This window comes from Mesitornis unicolor, unplaced genomic scaffold, assembly GCF_000695765.1.
Source record: "Mesitornis unicolor isolate BGI_N332 unplaced genomic scaffold, ASM69576v1 scaffold5796, whole genome shotgun sequence".
Taxonomy (NCBI): domain Eukaryota; kingdom Metazoa; phylum Chordata; class Aves; order Mesitornithiformes; family Mesitornithidae; genus Mesitornis; species Mesitornis unicolor.
The window spans coordinates 1-21,375 of NW_010188787.1; the positions used below are offsets into that span (position 1 = coordinate 1).

General features: G+C 40.2%; 1 protein-coding gene across 1 annotated transcript in view; it reads left to right on the plus strand.

The window, feature by feature from the left end:
- Positions 1-3,832: 3,832 nt before the first annotated feature.
- FAT4 (FAT atypical cadherin 4) overlaps positions 3,833-21,375 on the plus strand; it is a gene marked incomplete at its 5' end in the record, with an annotated part of 40,477 nt that continues 22,934 nt past the window's right edge. The window contains 3 exons of the mRNA XM_010185829.1: positions 3,833-4,013; positions 8,345-8,595; positions 11,465-15,814. Coding sequence (XP_010184131.1) covers positions 3,833-4,013; positions 8,345-8,595; positions 11,465-15,814 — 4,782 coding nt within the window. The remainder of the gene's footprint in view (positions 4,014-8,344; positions 8,596-11,464; positions 15,815-21,375) is intronic.

Below are 21,375 nucleotides of genomic sequence, written 5' to 3' on the forward strand. Positions count from 1 at the left end.
AGTAGCAGCCTCTTGGAGCCCTCTGCAGCCCCGTGTGGGTGAGAGGGAGCTGTGCTGCAGTGGGGAGACACTGTGGGCATCCACCGAGCTGGCCCCCGTTGCTAACATTCCCCGTCTGTGCGCCAAACAGGTGGGGGATCTTGTGGCCAGGGCGCTCCCCATGGAAGTGGCTGTGCAGGCGGGATGGGGTTGGAAGTAGGGGAGGAGACTGGCCTCTAGGAGGTGAAGCGGGAGAGATAGCCCCAAGGCTTTGGGAAACTCTCTGGAGATGGGGTTTTCTGGGCACACATGACCCAGGCGAGGGCAGGGTCACTCGCCCAGGCTTGCTGAAGCGCCATGCCAAAAGTGCTGAGGGGACGATGGTGTGGTGATTCTGGGAGTGCCTTGGGGTTGGGGTTGTTGAAGGTGCTGACAGTGCTGCGGTGCCAGAGCAGAGAGGGGTGCCATACCTGCTGATGGTGCTGGGGGAGCCTGGATTAGGACCTGCACTGGTAGGGTCTGGGGCGCTACCTGCACTGGAGATGCCCAGGCTGCAGGGAAGGGCTGCAGTTTGGCAGAGCCTGCAAGAGAGAGAGGAGCGATGGTTGGAGGTGACCTCCGTTACTTCCCTGAAGGGGGTACCTGGGCTGCAGGAGTGTGGGTCGGTCTCTGCCTTTGGGATAGAAAGTTAGGACCCAGGCTGTGGCACTCGGGTGGGAAATGGGGGAGATGAAGCTTCCAAGTGCTTTCTGGCCAGTGCAATGTTGTTTGATTCTTCTTATTCTTTCTGCTGTGCTGGTCTTGCGTGTCCTGGTGTCAGAGCAGAGAGGGCTGCCATACCTGCTGATAGTGCTGGGAGAGCCTGGAATGCCACCTGCGCTGGGGGTGCCTGTGTCGCCACCTGCACTGGGAGTGCCCAGGCTACAGGGAAGGGCTTCTGCTGCCCAAGCATCCGGCACAGTGTGGCTGAGCCTGCAAGAGAGACAGGAGCAATGGCTGGAGGTGCCCTCCACTCCTTGCCCCAGGAGCATCCCCATCTGCAGGGCTCTGTCTTGGTCCTTGCCTTGGGGGTAGAAGTTTTCAGGGAGTACAGAAGGGTTTAGGATTTGTGGTGCCCAGGGATACCTGGAGCCAGAGGGTGGGAGCTGCCGTGGTGGCTGTGCCATGGTCTCTCCTCTGCTCTTGCTGCTGAGGAGTGTCTGGCGTCTCCAAAGAGGGATTGTGGGGACCCCACCCCAAGAACCTGGAATCATAGAATCATAGAAGATTTGGGTTGGAAGGAACTGTAAAGATCACCTGGTCCAACCTCCTGCCATGATCAGGGACACCTCCCACTAGACCAGACTGCCCAAAGCTTCATCTAACCTGGCCTTGAATGCTTCCAGGGAGGTGGCATCCACAGCTTCCCCGGGCAACCTGTGCCAGTGTCTCACTACTCTGAGTAAAGAATTTCTTCCTAATACCTACTCTAAATCTACCCTCTTCCAGTTTAAAGCCATTACCCTGCATCATATCTCTACCTGCCCTTGTAAAAGGTCCCTCTCTAGCGTTCTTGTAGACCCCTTTGGGTATTGGAAGGTTGCTATAAGATCTCCCCGGAGCCTTCTCTTCTCCAGGCTGAACATCCCAACTCTCTCAGCCTGACTGCACTGCAGTTCATTTTTGTGAATAAACCAAGAGTATGAATTTTTCTACATTGACTTTTTTTGTTAGAAAATACATTTAAAACAACGAGTTTAGAGTTTTAGCTGTGAGTTAGCTTTCTTTTCAGGTCTGAATTGCATTACTGATGATCTTTGAAAGTGACTTATACAAGATTAATTTCTGAATTATGTATAAATAGTTTAATCACCTGTGAAACTTTACAACTTTCAACTTTTCATATCATTAACTGCAAGATGAATGTCTCTTAAATGTGTTTGGAAGGCCAGAGCTTCACACACACAGCAAACACTGCTGAGGACTCTGTTTTGTTAAATGCAGGAATAATAAATGCTCCATGAGCAATATTTCAGCAATCAAGAACACTTTTGCAGTCTTTTGTATCTATAAGTGTTTGGCTAAACGACAAAATCAGGGCAGTGGGGAAAGGGTAAAAAATGAGTCAGACTTATTGCCTTAATGTTACCTTCCTGGCTGAAAGTGTATTAATTGGCAAAATAGATTACCTCAGACTAGAGCAGAGAAAAACCTCCATTGTGCGCACCCGTGGCTTGAAACCTATACTCCTTGGCGTGCACGTTCTTTCCCCAGCGTTGTGATCCGGCCCATCTGATCAGCAGGCTTTAAAGTCAGCCTTGCAAGATCCACATCACGTTTCAGTTTGAAGCTGTTTCGATCAGTTCGTTTGTACATTTTGCCAAGTTACTTTGAAGTATTTCGCAGGGAAAACCCTCCTTCCTGTGCAGAAGCTGCTCCCAGCTTCTTCCTGTGACACAAGTGTGGTGGTGCTTCAGCCTGCAAGGGTTACCATGTAGGAAAATGGGTCATTATTTCTTCTTTTATACAAGATTTTGGTGACTGGAGCCCTTGCCTGGACCGTGTGAGCCCCAAGAACAGAGCCTGCCTCCTTCCCAGCCCTGGGAGGCTGAAACCCAGCAATAACCTTGGGTAGCAGTGATCCCATCATCTTCTGGGACTGAAGAACCAGGGCGGTCACACAGCAGCTGCCTGTGTTTCATCAAATGACAGCTCTGTGTAATAGACTCGCATCATGGCAAGGACTCTAACCAGTCTCTGGGGTGCTGGCCCAAAGCATTTCATTAGAGTTGCTTTTTCCCTGGTCCAGCAAAAGGTGGATGTATTGTATCTGCTTGAGATTGAAGGAGAAAACAACACAGGCTTGGGTAAAGCAGGCATGGTCATCATCAGTCATTTAAGTAAAAGTGGCAATTCTTATGTTTTATGTTTCTCTCATTTTTCCTATATATTCAAAGAAAAGAATTATCGCATTTTTCCAGAGTCCCTCAGTGAAGAATTTGTTTAGCAAATTCTTGCAGATTCTTGGTTCAAAATAAGTGTAGTAGACTCACAAAACAAACATGAACTTGTAAAACTTTTCTGTGTCTTTTCTGAAATTGACAAAGGAAAAAAGCTTAAGAGTATAAACACTGTGACTGCACATGAATAAACATGGTATTTCTTGCTCACATCTGCTCATCAGAGTTAGGTATTGGAATAACAAGGAGGATGAAAGCCATAGGTTAAGTAAGTTCAGTCCAGTTTCCCATAAGCCAATATCCCAGCCAAGCAAGCATTATTTGCTGATATAGATGGTTGCTTCTACAAAGAAATCAAGTCTGAATGGGTCTGGAGACTGTGCAACCTTCTCACCCGCTCAGAGAAGGTCTCCCCAGGTCAGGGGTGTAACCGGCAGTGGAAATGCTGTGTGGAAAGCTGAGGTTTGCCACTGTTTCCGCTCTGTTTGTTCTGTGGATAAATAAATTGAGGGCTGGAATCTTTGTGGCTGTCAGTGTGCCACCTTTGAACGTTTTCTCTTAGAGAAATAGGAAAGTCAACCACATCTTCAAATTGGTCCTAATTGTTACAGGAAGCCTTGCGAGCAGTTCCAAGATGATCTTTTTCCGCTGAGTTTGTATTACAAAATATTTCTGGAATTAGATGAAGCGACAAAAAAAAAAACCCACCAAACTTTTTTTTTATTTCATAACTTGTACTTGATGTCAAGATGCCTTTGAAGCAAATCTGACCTTGTTCTGTGCATTGAACTGGCTTTCTTGCTCTGTGAACTGTGACATGCTCAAGCACTAGGCTTTAAATTGGGGATGGCAGACCTTGGATTAGCCTGGTGGTATTTGTAACTTGTAGCATTTTGTATCCCACTTTCCTGCAGGATCTCCTGCCCTCACTGGCACTGGAACCATTGCTGTCATGGTAGATGATGTCAATGACAATGTACCCACATTCGCTTTTAACATGTATTCTGCCACTGTTCCGGAGGATGCACCTACGGGGACAGATATTTTGCTCGTAAACTCCTCAGATGCTGACGCTTCTACAAATGCTGTTATTAGGTAGGTCATTTACTGTTGCTATATGTAATACTGCCTCATACCTTGCCTGAAGACTTTTTTCGCCAGTGTCCATCACCAACATGCTGTAAGACACAAAAGGACAGCTGTATACATGTAGCTAAATTATTTCAGCAAATCTGGCTTTTAAAAATTGTTTATAGGCTTTTAGAATTGTATCAAGAGCAAGTAGAGTTGCAGTACTATTTTAGTTTTTCACTAAGTGAAAAGCAAACTAGAGTTTAACTTGCAACTGAGTGTAATTGTTAATAGGCTAGATTTATATGTCTCAGTAAGTGTGGAGGTAGACAATTAAAAAAAAAAAAGAAAACCCAAAGAAACCTCAGAACTCCAAGTAATATCATAAATGGATTAAGCACTTCAGCCTGCAGTCTTTACATATATATTCTCTGCATAAAGAAATACAATATAGGCTGTGAGTGTTCTTTATTGCTTACTGCCATCAGCTTGTGGAGCATTTGGAAAGGCTTTTGCCTTCAAATTAGTGTAGCTTGTAGAATTGAGGCCTTGTGATGAAGGATATTGTTAATATATATAATACAAATAGTTTAAAGTTTATTCCTGAAGAAGCCAGAAACCACTGTTCTTGGAGGCTGACAGACTTCTTAAATATTAATTGAAGGACCTTTCGGATAGGGCTTGGTGGAGGAGAAGATGTAGTTTTCAAATGTCATTAATGAATTTGCTACGAAAGCTGGCTTTGGGGCAGAGTTAAATAATCAGTCAGAGGTTTTTTTAATTATGTTCAAATGAAACCACTCACTAATAAAAGTACAGAATGTATTTTGCAACTCTAGACATCTCTAAACTTTAATTTTTGAGCTAGGGAAATCTAGAAATAAATATCGCTTTTTTGCATTAAAACATCCAAACTAGTGGAAAGTGTTATTCTTGTGATGATAGCACACATATGTTTGGGAAAGGCTTCAGTATCTTGTTTTGAATCTAAAATGGCTTTTCAAACGTAACTGTAGTTTATATGACTGCTTATGCAGACTTGTTATTATGATAAACAAGCTGGGCAGGTAAAGTATCACCTAACATACTATTACGTGTGTGTTGTGAGAGACACTGCAGACCACTGAACAGGCAACAGAAGCCACTATCTGCCTTGTAGCTGCATTCACATCTTTTCATGTAGTAAACAATATTCACATGAAGCCACCATGTTCCTTGGGTGAATTTATGGTCAGTAATGTCTTCCGTTTGGACCCCCACTTAGAGAATGAAAATTATACAAGGTAAGAAGTGGAGTGTATCCCATTTGGAAAACCAGTAAAAAGTTAGAATGTAGCATTTTTGCTTTAAATTCCAAATGGTTTGCACAGCTCGGTTGATGCAACTTTACTGAGTGCTAGGCTGAATACTGGCCATTCCCAGTTTCACAGATGAGAGTAATGAAGATGCTAAGTGGCAATGACAAGCTGAACATTATCCATTGAAGACTGATTTATTGCTAATGGAATACAAAGCAGATTCATTAGTTATTAATCAAAAGGACATGTAGGTAATCTTGTCACATTTAACTTGTGACTGCAAACACCTGTATCTCTGTTACCATACTTACAAAACAGGATATAAAAGTAGCTTCTTTATTCACTTTTGTTATTTCACCTCAGTTCATTCTTCAAAGTGTGTAAGAATATCACTTTGGGTGTACATTGAAAAAAAAAGGAATAAAATAAAACAGAACTATATTCTAGCAGAGCAAGTGTATATAAAAAACACTGTAATATTTTCTTTCCAACCAGCTACAAGCCAAAAATAGGAACTTTATATTTGGGCATTTTTACATATTTGAAAAGCATCCAAAATTACCATTTATTAAATTGTGAAACAATGAAGCTTTTATTTCTATTAACTCGCACTCTAAAATACTACTTCTGGCAAGCTTCTTTAGAAAAAAAGAATTCTATACAAAGCATAAATGATTGTGAAGATTACATCCCATAATCAGAATTTATCAGGGTGCTCACGGATCTCTTTACTGTGGTTGAATTGCTTTAATATCTCTGCCATTAGTCTTTGTCATTCACTCAGCACCTCATAGTAGTATAGTTGATAAAAATATTTTTTTTCCTTTGTAAGTAGCCATTTAAAAATTGTTTTAAAGTTTTGTTTTGCACTTTTTAGACTCAGGAACATACTTTGTTTTTCTTGGATAGAATTTGTCCAGATTCAGCATTTAGAGTAATGCAGATCTTAAAATATTACTGAGATTACAAAACCAGCAAAAGCCAGAGGGAGCAGAACATGTAAGGTCACCTTGCCAGAGGTGCTGAGCACTCAAGACTCCTTTTCAGTCTTGTCAGAGCCTGTTTCAGGATCAAATCTTTGGTTTCCAAAGATGGTACTTAAAATCCTAGGCTAAAATTTTAATGTAAAGTCCAAAAAAATGGACTGTGTTGTACTAGAAATAAACAATCTTCTGCAAAGCTGTTACATATCCATATACGCCAACTCTTTCTCTTTTATTTCCGATCCTAATCTGTGAAGTCATTAAAGGGGGCTGATGAGGTAGTTAATGGCAATGCACACTTGACCAATATTATTAAAGATAGGATAGATAAGAAGGATAAGCACAGACTAATCAAAAAGACAGATTATAAGCTTTTCAGTCACATTCCTTTTATGCTAGTTGTCACCATTATAAAATTTGGGTTTTTTTTCTGGTTTGGTTTGATTTTTTTTTTAACTGTGCTGAGATACTGTCTGAAAACACACTTTAGTTGTCCAGCTGGTTTGCATGAAGTTGTACTCAGATATAACTCAGAATATCCTGTGACAAATGTGATTTGTCTTTATTTTTTTTGAAAGAAAAATTAAAATTTGTAGCATCTTTCCAACACTAAAACTTGAGCCTTTCTTTTTATGTTGAAATACAGAAGAGAAATTCCCTGTCTTCTGTGACACCTCACACAGGGTTAAAACATTGCCAATCATACATGAAATTTTCCAGTGCTGCTGGTATTTAGGGAGATTAAAGTGGTGCTTTGGACTTTGTGCACGTTCTTTCCACCCTAGATGCACATTGCTGTAGCTGGAGAATAAATACATATGGCCATCATATTGTATCATAATTAAGCAATTAAACTATGCTCATGGCATTCTGTAGAGATTAATGACTGACTATGAGAAGTTGCCACAGCTTATTACACAGGCTGGCTATCAGTCCTCTAGGTAAAGCTTCTGGCCTGTATTATTATTTCTGCCATAACCCCTTTTGATTTTTAAAACGTGAAGATATTAATATTATTCTTATCTTTCAAAACACCGGTTTTCTTCTGGCTCCTTTATAGGCTTCTATACTTCAGAAAAACTGTGTATGGTGCTGTACCAGCTTTCCTTGAAGAAGCTATGCTAACCACAGCTGCCTGTTGTTTTTTGTCAGGGTTAGTATTGAATATGGGATTTCTTTCATTTTAGCCAGTTTTTGTTTCCTTTGTTTTGAAGAAAGCCCATTGTCTGAATTAATAGAAATTTAGTATTAACCAACTACCTTTAAAAATACAACCCAGTGCTCCATGTATCTTCAGGATTCATACACACACAAGCTGGGTAAGCATTTAAAGGACAAATTCACTGTGCTAGTGAACAGCAAACTACAGCAAGCACACAGTTCACACACACAAACACATGGATGTATGCACATATGTACACACCAGTCAGGGGTCAAATTCTGCTCCCAATTAAGTCTCTATTAATGTAGTTCTGTGGTTACTGATTTGCTGTGATTTATTATGTATTATTATGAATTATCATTGTAATCTTGACTAGAAAACTTAGCTCGGTATCAAGAAACAATATGAATTATAAATCCTCATATTATTTTGTAAAATAGTTACCTTTTTATTTCAAAAAACAGTATTTTTTCTAATTATATTCTCCATATTTGGTTAAGGGCATGTCAGCTTTCTGGAATAACACTTAAAGCATTAGCCCAGGGAAATCAGTACTAGATGATGCCTTTAGTAGGCCACTTGCAATTTTACGAGTATGTCCAAGTGTATCTCCAAATGTACAAAGGCTCAGTTTGCTCCTCATTTATTAGAAATCTGTGTTAAGCAGCTACATTTGGAAATCCTCAGAAATGACATTTATGATAGGTCTTGAAATACTAAAGAAAAAAAGTAAAGTGAAGTGAAGACAGATGAACAGTCAGAAAAAAATCCATGTGTTGATATCCATCAGCACAGTGGTCTGAAGAGTATAGAAAATTGTTATTACCTTAAGACTGCCTTATGAAATACTAATCTAATTTTTCTTCCTTGTTTTTTGGTTTTGGTTTTTGGTTTTGTTTTTGTTTCAAACAGCTATAGGCTTACTGGTGGCAATTCACAATTCACAATCAACCCATCCACAGGACAGATCATCACCAGTGCTCTACTCGATCGAGAGGCGAGAGAGAACTACACTTTGGTGGTGGTGGCCAGTGATGGGGGATTCCCCAGAGCTCTCTCCAGTTCCACCAGCGTGCTCGTTGCTGTTGCTGATGTGAATGACAACCCACCCAAATTCCAACATCATCCCTATGTCACCCATGTCCCATCACCTACCACTTCAGGTAACCTGATCAGTGAGTGTGTGTGGAGTACTTCAGACTGCATAAACATCTTACCAAATGCAAAGCTGTGCCACAAGAAGTGTTTCTGAGATGTTCCTCTGCAGCTGTTTTCCAGGTTTTGTTATCTTTCTGTTGCATGGGAATGAATAATGGCAAGGCTCAATGTATCACCTGCAATTTAGCAATTTTTTGTAAAGAAGACATAGTATAAATTAGCACCCAGCTTTCAATCTGAAAGACAAACAAGTGATTAAATTATTTTGCTAGGATTAGACAGGCAATGGATGGCCTCTTATTCCTCTGAAAGTCTTCTCCGGCATGTAGATGTTCTTTTTCTACCCCAAGCAATTCCTAAAGAGGATTTTGTCAACCTCTTCCAAAAAGGCCGTATCTATATAAAATGTTAGTTATGTAGCCTTCCCTTGAGACAAGTGGTTATGTAAAGTAAAATAAAAATAAAGACAAGCAGCAACCTTCCTTTTGTGGAACCTGAACCCAAATTAAAGTGACTTTGCTTAGTGCAGAAATTAATTTCTGATTCAGTTTATGTTTAAACAAGCCTAATAAATAAAGAAATACATTAGAAATTGGTAAGTCTAAAATACTAGTGTTTTCTATTTGAGAACTGGCATTGCAAGGGGAAAGGAAGGAGAATATGCATATTTGCATGGGGATAGGGAGACTAATTTGAAAGATTCTGCTTTTTTGAGGGTTTTTTTCCCAGGATTTAAAATGGACTAATACTGGGACCTCTACTATCTCAAAATGGTACAAGGTTTTTATAATATGATCCCTGTATTACCACAAATTCACCAAACTGCAGTCAGAGTGGTTGGCTGTGGAAGTCAGCAACGCTATGCATTTTCACATGTGTACACATGCATGGATATGTGATGCCTACAGAGAGCTGAGACAAATGGTTTGCAAAACAAATTTTCCTTAATAAAAAAAGGGCTTATGTCCAGATCTTGGGGTTTTCTTTCTAAATTTTAAACAATTGCAAATACTTCTTCTTTTTATGGAAGAATGAATTTGTTTACATTTCTTCTCTGTTTCCAGAACAGCATTTTCAAAGTATCCTATTATTGCATTGGTGAATCTTTGTGTATTCTGAATAGGGCATAGTGCCTTTGTGTGGTTCTTTTTTAGGTGTTTCTTTAAATGTGTTTATGACAAGTACACATAAATGTTGCACTTGCACTTGTTGAATTTCATTAAGTTTCTCCCCTGCCTCATCAGTACCCTGATGTTTTCTGACAATATCTATTTGGATGCTTTTTGTATGAAACCTGTTATAACTAGAAACATACGGAAAGCCTAAGCTATGTTTACTCTGTTTTTAACTCAGCAAAAACCTAGAGATACATGCAGTTTTTTAGTTGCAACTTCCTCAGTTGAAAGTTCACTTTCATTTAAAAGGAAATGTTAATATCTTTTCACATTATATTGAAAAGCTGTTGACAATTATGTTACTAGCAGGCATGGCATCCACTAAGAAGAACACCAACCAACCAAATTTATTGCAGTCCAATGTAGAGTCTGAAATAGCTTTTCCAAAAAAGAAGAAGAAACCCTTAAAACTTGTTCAAGACTTTTGCTTTTATTCCAATCAGAGTGCATAGTATACATTTTGAAAGAAAAAGCTTAATTTCCTTGTTACTTTTTAATCAAGACTAAAAAAGGGAGTTACTACTAATACTAAATAATAATACAATTTGCTTAACTGAAGAAAAAATCTATTTATTTCTATTCTATTTGAATACGTTTCTTGTCTAAATATTCTTCCCTCTCAAGTACAAATCACTGCACGTGACAAGTAGTGACACGAAGTGTAGTTTTCAGGAGCACTGTCAAAGTCATTCCTGCCTGTAAATGATTTTGCCTAAAGAGGTTGAAAACAACTTGTTTTTTTATATAGAAGTATGTTTTTCTAAATTTCAGTACCAGTGAAACATCGACAGAACAGATTGTTCTACAAATTGGATGGACAATATCAAATTTGAAAGACATGGCATGCATTAGATCTGTAAATTCTAGTGCAGAAAAGCACCTTGGATTCTCCTTGTAAATAGGCTATTAAAGATGCTAATGCAAATGGTGCTCATACAGTTGAGTTTATTGTGAAGCCTAAATTTGAAAGACCTGAAATGTATTATATTCATGTCATTGCACTACTGCGCAATAGTTCTGTGTTTCTGTGTGATTTTACCCCTGTAAATCTAAAATAAAAAAAACACCCAGAGCACTAGCATGCTTTTAAAAATGCAATTTTGTTAATTACTGTCTTCAGAATACTTTTAAAGATTCAGAAGCAAGAGGGTATTGGAGACAAAAGAGCACCATGAGGGAAATAGGAAGAAAAGGGAAGGTGGGTCTGTAGGGTAAATGTCCACAGGGCACTTCCTGTTCTTTTACATAATAATCATTGAATTCCAGAGTTTTTTTTACATGGACAAATAAACTATGACTAATTCAAAGAATCAAAATAACATTCAATCTTATTAGTTTTATGGCTTTCATGAGGAAGTTTTGGAAATGGGATGCTAGATTTGCAAAAAATTGCAGTTCATTTTCCAGTACAGATGTACGTGCAGTTGCTGACATCTGTAAGTGTATTTATCTGAAAGCAATGACCTAGTTTTCAGACCCATGTTTTTTCACCACATGCATGTTTTGCAGGTTCAAAAACTCACTTTCCCCTTGTTGTACTTCTCATCGTGTGAGAAAAGCAGTATAAGGAAGAGCATTCATCCAGGATAAATACTGGGACGGGGTCCTTCATGAGTGCTTCTGAGTGAAGAGCTGGCATCATGTTTCCTGTGATCGATGCGTTCATTAAGCACTGCCCTATCTATGTTCTCTTTTTCAGGCTCATTTGTGTTTGCGGTGACCGTCACTGATGCAGATGCTGGCTCCAACGCCAAGCTCCATTATTCCCTCCTGGGGAAAAACTCCGAGAAATTTCACATTGATCCAGCGAGGGGAGCAATCCTGGCTGCAAACCCACTGGCGGGAGAGTCCGAAGTCACCATTTCTGTTCACGTGAGGGACAGTGGCCGGTACCCCAAGACAGACTCTACAACTGTCACTGTGAGGTTTGTGAACAGAGCAGAATTTCCTCTCGTCCAAGCCAATCAAGAGACATTCACATTTCCTGAAAACCAAGCAGTTGGTACGCTTATCACCACTGTTTCTGGGTCTTCAGCCAGAGGAGGCTCCTTGTCTTACTACATCGCCAGTGGTAACCTGGGCAGCACCTTCCTGGTCGACCAAGTGACAGGACAGCTTTCTGTCAGGCGGCCTTTGGACTTCGAAGCCATACAGAAATACGTGGTTTGGATTGAGGCCAGAGATACAGGCTTTCCTCCTTTTTCCTCATATAAGAAACTGGAGGTAACAGTGATAGACATCAATGATAACGCACCAGAGTTTGAGCAAGATCCCTTCATTGCAGAAATAGTGGAGAACTTGTCGCCACGGAAGATACTGACAGTGACTGCAGTCGACAGGGACAGTGGTCTAAATGGGCAACTAAATTATGAAATAATTGAAGGCAATACAGAAAATAGTTTCAGTATCAATCGAGCCACTGGTGAGATCAGAAATGTCAGGCCCTTGGACAGGGAGAAATTGTCTCAATACACGCTAACCATTAAAGCTTCAGATAAAGGCACCCCACTCCAGAGCACAACCGTCAAAGTTATCATCAATATTTTAGATGAAAATGACAACGCCCCAAGGTTTTCCCAGATATTCAGTGCTTCTGTCCCTGAAAATGCACCTCTGGGTTTTACAGTAACCCAAGTCACGACATCAGATGAAGATACTGGTGTGAACGCGGTCAGCAGGTACTCCATAAAGGATACGAGTCTCCCATTTACCATAAATCCCAACACTGGGGACATCACCATCAGCAGACCACTAAACAGGGAGGACACGGACCGCTACAGAATCAGGGTCTCTGCGCATGACTCTGGGTGGACAGTGAGCACAGATGTCACCATATTTGTCACAGATGTCAATGACAATGCCCCACGATTTACAAAGCCGTCCTATTACTTGGAATGTCCTGAGCTTCCTGGGATTGGGTTGAAAGTCACCCAGGTTTCAGCCACCGATCCTGATGAAGGGTCAAATGGCCAAGTCTTCTACTTCATAAAATCTCAGTCCGAGTTCTTCCGAATTAATGCAACCACGGGGGAAATTTTCAACAAGCAGTATTTAAGGTATCAAAACTCCAGCGGTTCAAGCAATGTCAACATTAACAGGCACAGCTTCATTGTTACTTCTTCAGACCGAGGCAGTCCTCCATTGATGAGCGAGACAACCGTCACCATTAACATAGTAGACAGCAATGACAACACACCGCTCTTCCTCGCTCGTAAATATTTTACTCCTGTTACTAAGAATGTGAGAGTTGGCACAAATTTAATTAAAGTTACTGCAGTAGATGACAAAGACTTTGGCTTGAATTCTGAAGTGGAGTACTTTATGTCTGATGAAAGCAAAACTAATAAATTCAGACTGGACAGGAGTACAGGCTGGATTTCTGTGTCATCTTCACTAATGGCTGATTTGAACAAAAACTTTCTGTTTAACGTGAAAGCAAAGGATAAAGGTAATCCTCCACTCTCATCTGAGGTAGCTGTTGAAATAGTCGTGACAGAGGAAAATTACCATACACCTGAGTTTTCTCAAAGTCGTATGAGCATTACTGTCCCAGAGAGTCACTCTGTTGGAACAGCGGTCAGGACAGTTTCAGCCCGAGACAGAGATGCTGCTATGAACGGATTAATTGTATATAATATTTCTTCTGGAAATGAGGCTGGCATCTTTGCTATTAACATAACTACTGGTACACTGACACTAGCAAAACCACTTGATTTTGAGTTGTGCCAAAAGCATGAGCTGGTTGTTACTGCCACAGATGGAGGATGGGTGTCCAGAACAGGCTACTGCAGTGTCACTGTTAATGTCATTGACGTGAATGATAATTCTCCAGCATTCAGCCCTGAGGACTACTTTCCCAACGTGTTAGAAAATGCCCCCAGTGGGACAACTGTTCTTCGTTTAAATGCCACTGATGCTGATTCTGGACCTAATGCTGTGATTGCATATGCTATACAGTCCTCAGATAGTGACCTCTTTGTCATTGACCCCAATACAGGAACCATCACCACCCAGGGGTTTTTAGATTATGAAACAAAGCAGAGTTACCATTTAACAGTAAAGGCTTTTAATGTTCCAGATGAAGAGAGGTGCAGCTTTGCTAGTGTCAACATCCAGTTAGAAGGGACAAATGAGTATGTGCCCCGTTTTGTGTCCAAGCTTTATTATTTTGAGGTTTCTGAGGCAGCCTCCAAAGGTACTGTTGTAGGTGAAGTTTTTGCAAGTGATCGTGATATGGGAACTGATGGAGAAGTCCACTACCTTATCTTTGGCAACAGCAGAAAGAAAGGCTTTCAGATAGATGAGAAAAGTGGCCAGATCTATGTTTCAGGACCTCTTGACAGAGAAAAAGAAGAACGAATCTCTGTGAAAGTCCTTGCAAAAAATATTGGGAGCATTCGTGGTGCAGATATAGATGAAGTAACTGTTAATATCACTGTACTGGATGCCAACGATCCTCCTGTTTTTACCTTGGGAACCTACAGTATACAAATCAGCGAGGGTGTTCCTCCAGGCACCCATGTCACATTTGTGAGTGCCTTTGATTCAGATTCTGTCCCTAGCTGGAGCAGGTTTTCCTATTTTATTGGGTCTGGCAATGACAACAGTGCCTTTTCCATCAACCCGCAGACAGGACAGGTGACGGTCACTGCAGAGCTGGACCGAGAAACGTTGCCTGTGTACAACCTGTCTGTGCTGGCCATAGATTCAGGAACACCATCTGCTACAGGAAGTGCCTCTTTATTGGTAACTTTGGAAGATATCAATGACAATGGCCCTACCTTGACTACCAGCCAAGGAGAAGTCATGGAGAATAACCGTGCGGGAACTCCTGTGATGGTGCTTCAATCGTCAGATCCTGATCTCCCTCCAAACCAAGGTCCCTTTACATATTACTTGCTCAGCACTGGTCCTGCAACCAGCTACTTCAGCCTTAGCACTGCTGGTGTGCTGACAACAACTAGAGAGATCGACAGGGAGCAAATCAGCGATTTCTACCTGTCAGTGATTACAAGAGACTCTGGTGTTCCTCAGATGTCTTCCACAGGAACTGTGCAGATCAAGGTAATAGACCAAAATGACAACCCGTCTCAGCCCAGAATGGTGGAAATCTTTGTTCACTATTATGGCAACCTCTTCCCAGGTGGAATTTTGGGCAATGTAAAACCGCAGGATCCAGACGTACTAGACAGCTTCCAGTGCTCCCTCACCTCAGGAGTCGCCAGCCTCTTCAGTATTCCTGGGGGCACCTGTGAGCTGCACTCGCAGGCAAGGTCCACAGATGGCACATTTGACCTGGCTGTCCTCAGCAACGATGGGTTGCATGGCGCTGTCACCAGCAGTGTCCGGATTTTCTTTGCAGGCTTTAGCAATGCCACCATTGACAACAGCATCCTCCTCCGCCTGAGCACCCACAGTGTGCAGGATTTCCTGACGAATCACTATCTTCACTTCTTGCGCATCACCAGCTCCCAGCTCACGGGGCTGGGTACCGCCATCCAGCTCTACGGGCTGTATGAGGAGAGCAACCACACCTTCCTGATGGCAGCTGTCAAACGTGCCAACAACCAGTATGTGAATCCCAGCGGTGTGGCCACCTTCTTCGAGAGCATCAAAGACATCCTCTTCCGCCAGAGCGGGGTGCGAATCGAGGCTGTGGACCACGACTGGTGCCTACAGAACCCCTGCCAGAATGGGGGGAGCTGCCTGAGGAGGTTGGCAGTGAGCCCAGCTCTGAAGAGCCATGAGAGCATCCCCGTCATCATCATGGCCAACGAGCCCCTCCGGCCTTTCGTGTGCAGGTGCATGCCGGGGTACGACGGGAGTCTGTGCGAGACCGACATTGACGAATGCCTCCCTTCCCCCTGCCACAATGACGGGACTTGCCACAACCTGGTGGGGGGCTTCTCGTGCAGCTGCCCAGAGGGCTTCACTGGCATGGCATGCGAGAGGGACATCAACGAGTGCCTTTCCAACCCGTGCAAAAATGGTGCTGCCTGCCAGAACTTCCCAGGAAGCTTCAATTGCATTTGTAAAACCGGGTATACAGGTACGCTTTTATTTCTCTATATATTGCAGTCAAGAAGGGATGGAAAGAGGGTGGAAACATACCTTTTTAGCACGAGATACTTTCTAACTGCAATTATTTGAATATCACCAATGGGTGAAGAGGTAATGCAAAATGAGGTATTTGTAGTTAGGAAAACTCAGAAGACAGTGTGCCCAGAGCATTATTTTATTTTAGCTCTGTCCTCAGGCAAATCTTGCTTACCTGATTTGCATTAGTACAGAAGTATTTCACAAGAGCTATTTTAATTTATTAAATATGTAGAAACCATTTCCAGTGCTTAAGTATGATTTTTCTGTTCTTGTTATTGTTATGCATATTGTGGTAGCATTTCAAGTCTGCTAGGAGTGTGCCAGCAAGAAAATCGGGCTCTGCCCCAAATTGCTTACAGTCATACAAGACAGAAAACAGATGAAGGATATGGCAAAGAAAACAGAATTCAGGCAAAATGACCAAGCATGTCTGTTCTGTATTTTGTCCCTTCACCATTTTTTTTTATTAACCACAGAAATGGCTTCATCATTCCTACCTCTTCAGGGTATTATTTTTTTCTGTAATATTTATTACTCATTCAAACACAGCATCATTATATCCCTAGAAAAGCAAGCTGATGTTTGCACTCATCATGGGAAGGCTGTGTTCTCTAGTGTCATGGGGAAAAATCATGTATTTTATTTGCAGTCGTCAAAGAGTACAGTGATTACGAGATTAAATTCCTGTCTGCCTCTGAAAAGGTTCTAGATGCTTTCAGTTGTTTTAAGAGAAATATCTACAGATTTAGATTGCAAATTCTCTTAAGCCGCTTCAGCCATTGTAATGCATAGTGTTAAGGGCTGGATGGAAACACAGAAATCTCTGACTGAAAAGAAAACGACTTTGTTATCATGGCTAATTATACCATCAAAACTTTGTCCCATGGAATTTGTCTGCTTGAAATTATTCTAGCCTGATTGTCTTCCAGCCTGTAATTTCCTTTATTTCTCAGGCTGAGATTTAGGAAAGCAGACCTACTCCAAACAGGCTGTAAGTTTTAAATTCATTTACACACTTGTTTTGATTCGGCAGAATCTGTGTCTGCTTTCATCTTCTTGCACCAGTAGTTCCTGCGTGCATTAAAAAGTTGCTCTACATCAGGATCAATAACACTTTATCTATTATCATTGAAGGTGAGGAGCATTCAAGAAAAAAAAACATTTTTTGGAATTTTTAAAAAATTTAAAAAAGTTTACCGAAGTATCTGTAGAGTATATACATTCTCTAGAAAAATGTCACTTTGTAAGCTGAGTGTGTTAGAAGCCAATGTGGTAATGCACTTTTGTAGGATTCCCGTCACTGAACTTAAGGTATCAATAATGTAGGTGGCTAGGGGTGTGGGATCAAAAGACATTTAATCAGGGGATAAACTCGCAATCTTTAATTATAATTTCTGAGTGACAGGTTTCCAAAAAAAAACGGAAATAGGGACTTTGCTATTGGATGGTGGTACAGGGTCACATCTAGCCTGTCTTACTGCTGCAAAGCACCACAGTTATAAAATGTGTGTACCATGGCAGCACCTCAGACTTCTCGTGCACAACCTTTGGATAAATTGCAAGTTCTAGCATGGTCTTTCTATCATCTACTCATTGTGTCTATAGAAAATGGAAAACCACAATTTATTATTCCATTTTATTTAGGTACAGACATTCAGACATTCCTGTCATGCTTAGAGCACCCTAAGTGAACAACAACAAAAGAAATTAAAACATTGTCTAGCAGAATATGATATTTAAGGAAGGTCTGAATAATTTTAACCATTGCATAGGCAACTTTTTACAGACACAATAAAGAGTCTAATCACAGAAGATAAAGTAAGGCTTTCATTACCTCTTCTAAGGAGTGTTTCTGTATCTCAGATGCCCCGGGGAAGCCCAGGTCAGCAGAGACATGCATGTTATGGTTGTGGGTATTTGGGCTTGCCACCACTGGTGCCACCACAGTGTGGTTTTCATTTGAAATCAGAGGGTTGATTGTTCTTTTATTTTTTCCTTAAACCAGATTAGTCCAAGAGATGTGATATACTACTGCAAAGAAGAAGGTTAATCAATTTCAAAATATAGGCTTAACTACTTCATTTAAAGTGCAGCTACAGTAGGTTGATACATATTCAGTGTGAAAAGACACTGATGTGATCTTTTGTGGGAACCTCACCAGTGTAATAATGAGCCTCACGTCAGGAGCAATTATTGTTAATTGGCAAGCAGTTCTAATTAAGTTAACAACCCGAGATTTTATTTCATGTTGTATTAGTACATCAAATTCTTTTGCCTGGAGCATGGCAAAATAATTCTAGGGCACCTATTCCTTGTAACTCTTTAGGTCATTAGTGCCAGAGATTAAACAGGCATATGTTTGCTGTTGCAACTAAGCAAAACACTTCATTAACTCTAGCAGCATACTGTAAGGTATGCCTCTAGCCTGTAATTTGAAACATTAAAGAATTGTCCAGCTATTTTTTTCTGGTATTAAAGCTCATATCTTAATGTTAAACCCTTATGTCACCTAAAAATAAATTTCTGTATGTGACAAACTTGAAAAAAGAATATTTTAACTAAGAGAATGTGATGAGAGACTCTTAGAGTTTTAGGTGTTGGATTTCTTTCATGCCGTGAATTAAATGTGGCATCTGATACGAGATTTCTTAAACTCCTTGTCAACATAAATAATTTTAAAACAGACTACCACTGAGACAGGCATTTCTATTTGTGAATCAGATCTTTATATATAAGATGGCGATTGCAGTATCAAGAGTTATTTAAATGTCTGGAGATTAATTGGCCAAGATAGAAAACAAATGGCACCAAAGTATGTAATAAAAAACCAAAATACCTTTGGAAGTGAATGTCAGTAGAGCTTATTAGATAAGATCTCAATTAATATTCAGTATATTTAGGCATTTTATGTCTGTAAAAGCATATTTGAAATTCTCCAAATTTAATATTCAATAGGTTCTGCAAACAAATGCCAGAATACAGATTGTTTGAGAATGCTTGACAGAGACTACTATCTCATTATTGTACTGCTAACAGAAAGAGAACACAGCTGCTTGGTCATTTAATCCTGGTTCATATATGATTAAAGATAGCCATAGTGAATGTTAAAATGAAGCCTGAAAGTGTTTCTTTATGGCTTTAATACTCGAGTGCCTCAGAAAAAAAAAAAATCCAAAATAGTGGATTTCTAGTTCAGTTTACTATATACATTACTTTGCTGCTTCTCTTGAAATGAAAATACAGTCTGATAATTGAATTTGCATGCTTGGTAAAAAAAATAATATTTACACAGTACTGCATATAAGTAGAAATTAGTGTTTTCTGAGACAGACTCTCTGTTCACTGTAAATTAGAGTACCTGAGTAGAGTAGACCTTTATAATGGCTTACCTGAAAACTGTGTCTTAGTTTTCCTTGATTTATTCTTTTGTCAGCTGCATTTCACTTCATCATACTTGAAATATAATTTAGTTCTTTTCACTGAATAGGATTATAAAGACTGATTACCTCAAAGAAACATCATTAGGGTTTAAACAATCTAATTACATCCCCTAATGATTATCAGGTTTTGGTTTCAAATAAGCATTTTCTAGAGGGAATATACTTTGTGATTTACAGTAGTTGTCTGCCCTGCCTTTGAAGCCTTCATTTCCTGTTTTCCAGGACTCATTAAGATGAAGGAATGTAGGTTTGTGAAATTATTTCACATGCAAGATTTAAATATTAGAACTACCACTTTAAAAGATGGACGCAGAGAACCACAAAAACGGATACTCTCAAATTAGCTGAAATCTATCCCAAGAACATTCAGTTGGTATCTGTTCCTATTACATTTTTCAGTTAAAAAATTTCTCAGGAAGTTAGATTTTTGTATAAGATCCTGCATGTGATATAATCTGTTAGAGGTGATGAATGATAAATACTGAATGCTGTCTGTTACCAATTATCCAGTATTATCCTAATTTTTTATGGTCTTCAGAAAAAAGATCTTCCTGATATAAAAATGAATACCACAAATCTTTCAGTATTTCAGCTGAGAATAGATCTATAAACTCAACTAACTGCAACATTTACCTGAAATGGAGTGTTACTGGGGATGGCTCTGGCTTGGAGTCTCCTTGGTGCTCAAAAGATTGGCTGGGTCGTTTCCTTCCTCTCACTAGACTGGATACCCTGAAACAGTAATGAAACACATATGATTAGCTTCATTCTTTGTGCTATCCAAATAAAATTATTCCCCAGGTGAGAAGTGCATATTAGTCTGAATGTGTGAAAATGCTTCTTGAAAATTAACTTGCATAAGCCATGAAAACATATACAGCTCATAATTTTTCGAGGTACGTTACTTAGGTGGGATAAAAGCCTATCAGAACATTACTCTTAAATTCATGGTGTAACACTTAAATCAGTAGACTATTGTGGAAAATGACCTCCGAAAACCAAAACTACTCTAGGTTTGTGAGGTTAAAATCATTGGCTTCATCTTTCTGGAAAGCAGTATAACTGAGCACTTGGGTCCAGGTGATGATGCTTTTATGCATAGCGGCAAACAGCTTCTTGTCCTCTTCAATCCAAAATGATTTATTGAATAACTTGGTTTATCTGTGCAAGACTCTCAAAATAGCTAGTACTTGTGTAAGTTCTCTACTCAAGAAAAACTACTCTCTACACAAAGCAGTCTCTAAATGTACACATAATATCTTAGACAGAACAGGAAAAACAATGGATTTGCAAGCTATTTTTTAGTTTTCCAAATCTAAGTCCTTAGTACACACCTTATTGTGTCTGTAACCAATTAAACAAGTAGCCCATCAGGGCAAAATTGAACAAATAAATACAGTTTCTTATTAAGATACTGGAAAGCTAAAATTAGCTTGCTGCAACAGAGATAACTGAAAGTGGTAGGACAGCTTGCTGCCATCTTGAATGGCTCTACTTGCTAGAAGAATAAGGTATTAAAGGAAAAAAAGCAGTGGAAGTTGCAGGACCAAGTACAATTTAACTGGTATTACAGAGAAAAACCCTGCTGCGTAAAGCAACCTGATGAAACTTTGGAAGTTACCTTCTTTTGAATGGAATTTGGACATCATCACTTCCAAGGTCCCTCCAGCCTAATTTTGTCCATTATTTCTGGAGTATATGTCCTTGTTCAAAGGTCTGGAAAGATCCAGTTCTGCCAGTCAAGTCTGGGCAAGAACAACAGAGGAAAAATCAGGGACACGGGAAGAACACAGTTTAGATTAAAAGGGAGGATAAAGAAGGTGCAGTCTGAACACCAGTGGACCATTGAAAAACCAGGAGTAGACAGAAACTCTCTGTATCTCAGCAGAGTAACCAATGCAGGCTGCCAGTAATAGCCTGAAATCTGGAGACCTTTCATTAAAGGACGGACAAGGAGTGTGCGAAAGTTTCTGTCTCAGAGGAGTCTAAGGAGGGACTGACAGATGACCTGAAAGGAGAAGGAAATTTGAATGAATTGATGAAGATCAGGATTCTGCAGGAAAAAAGGGAA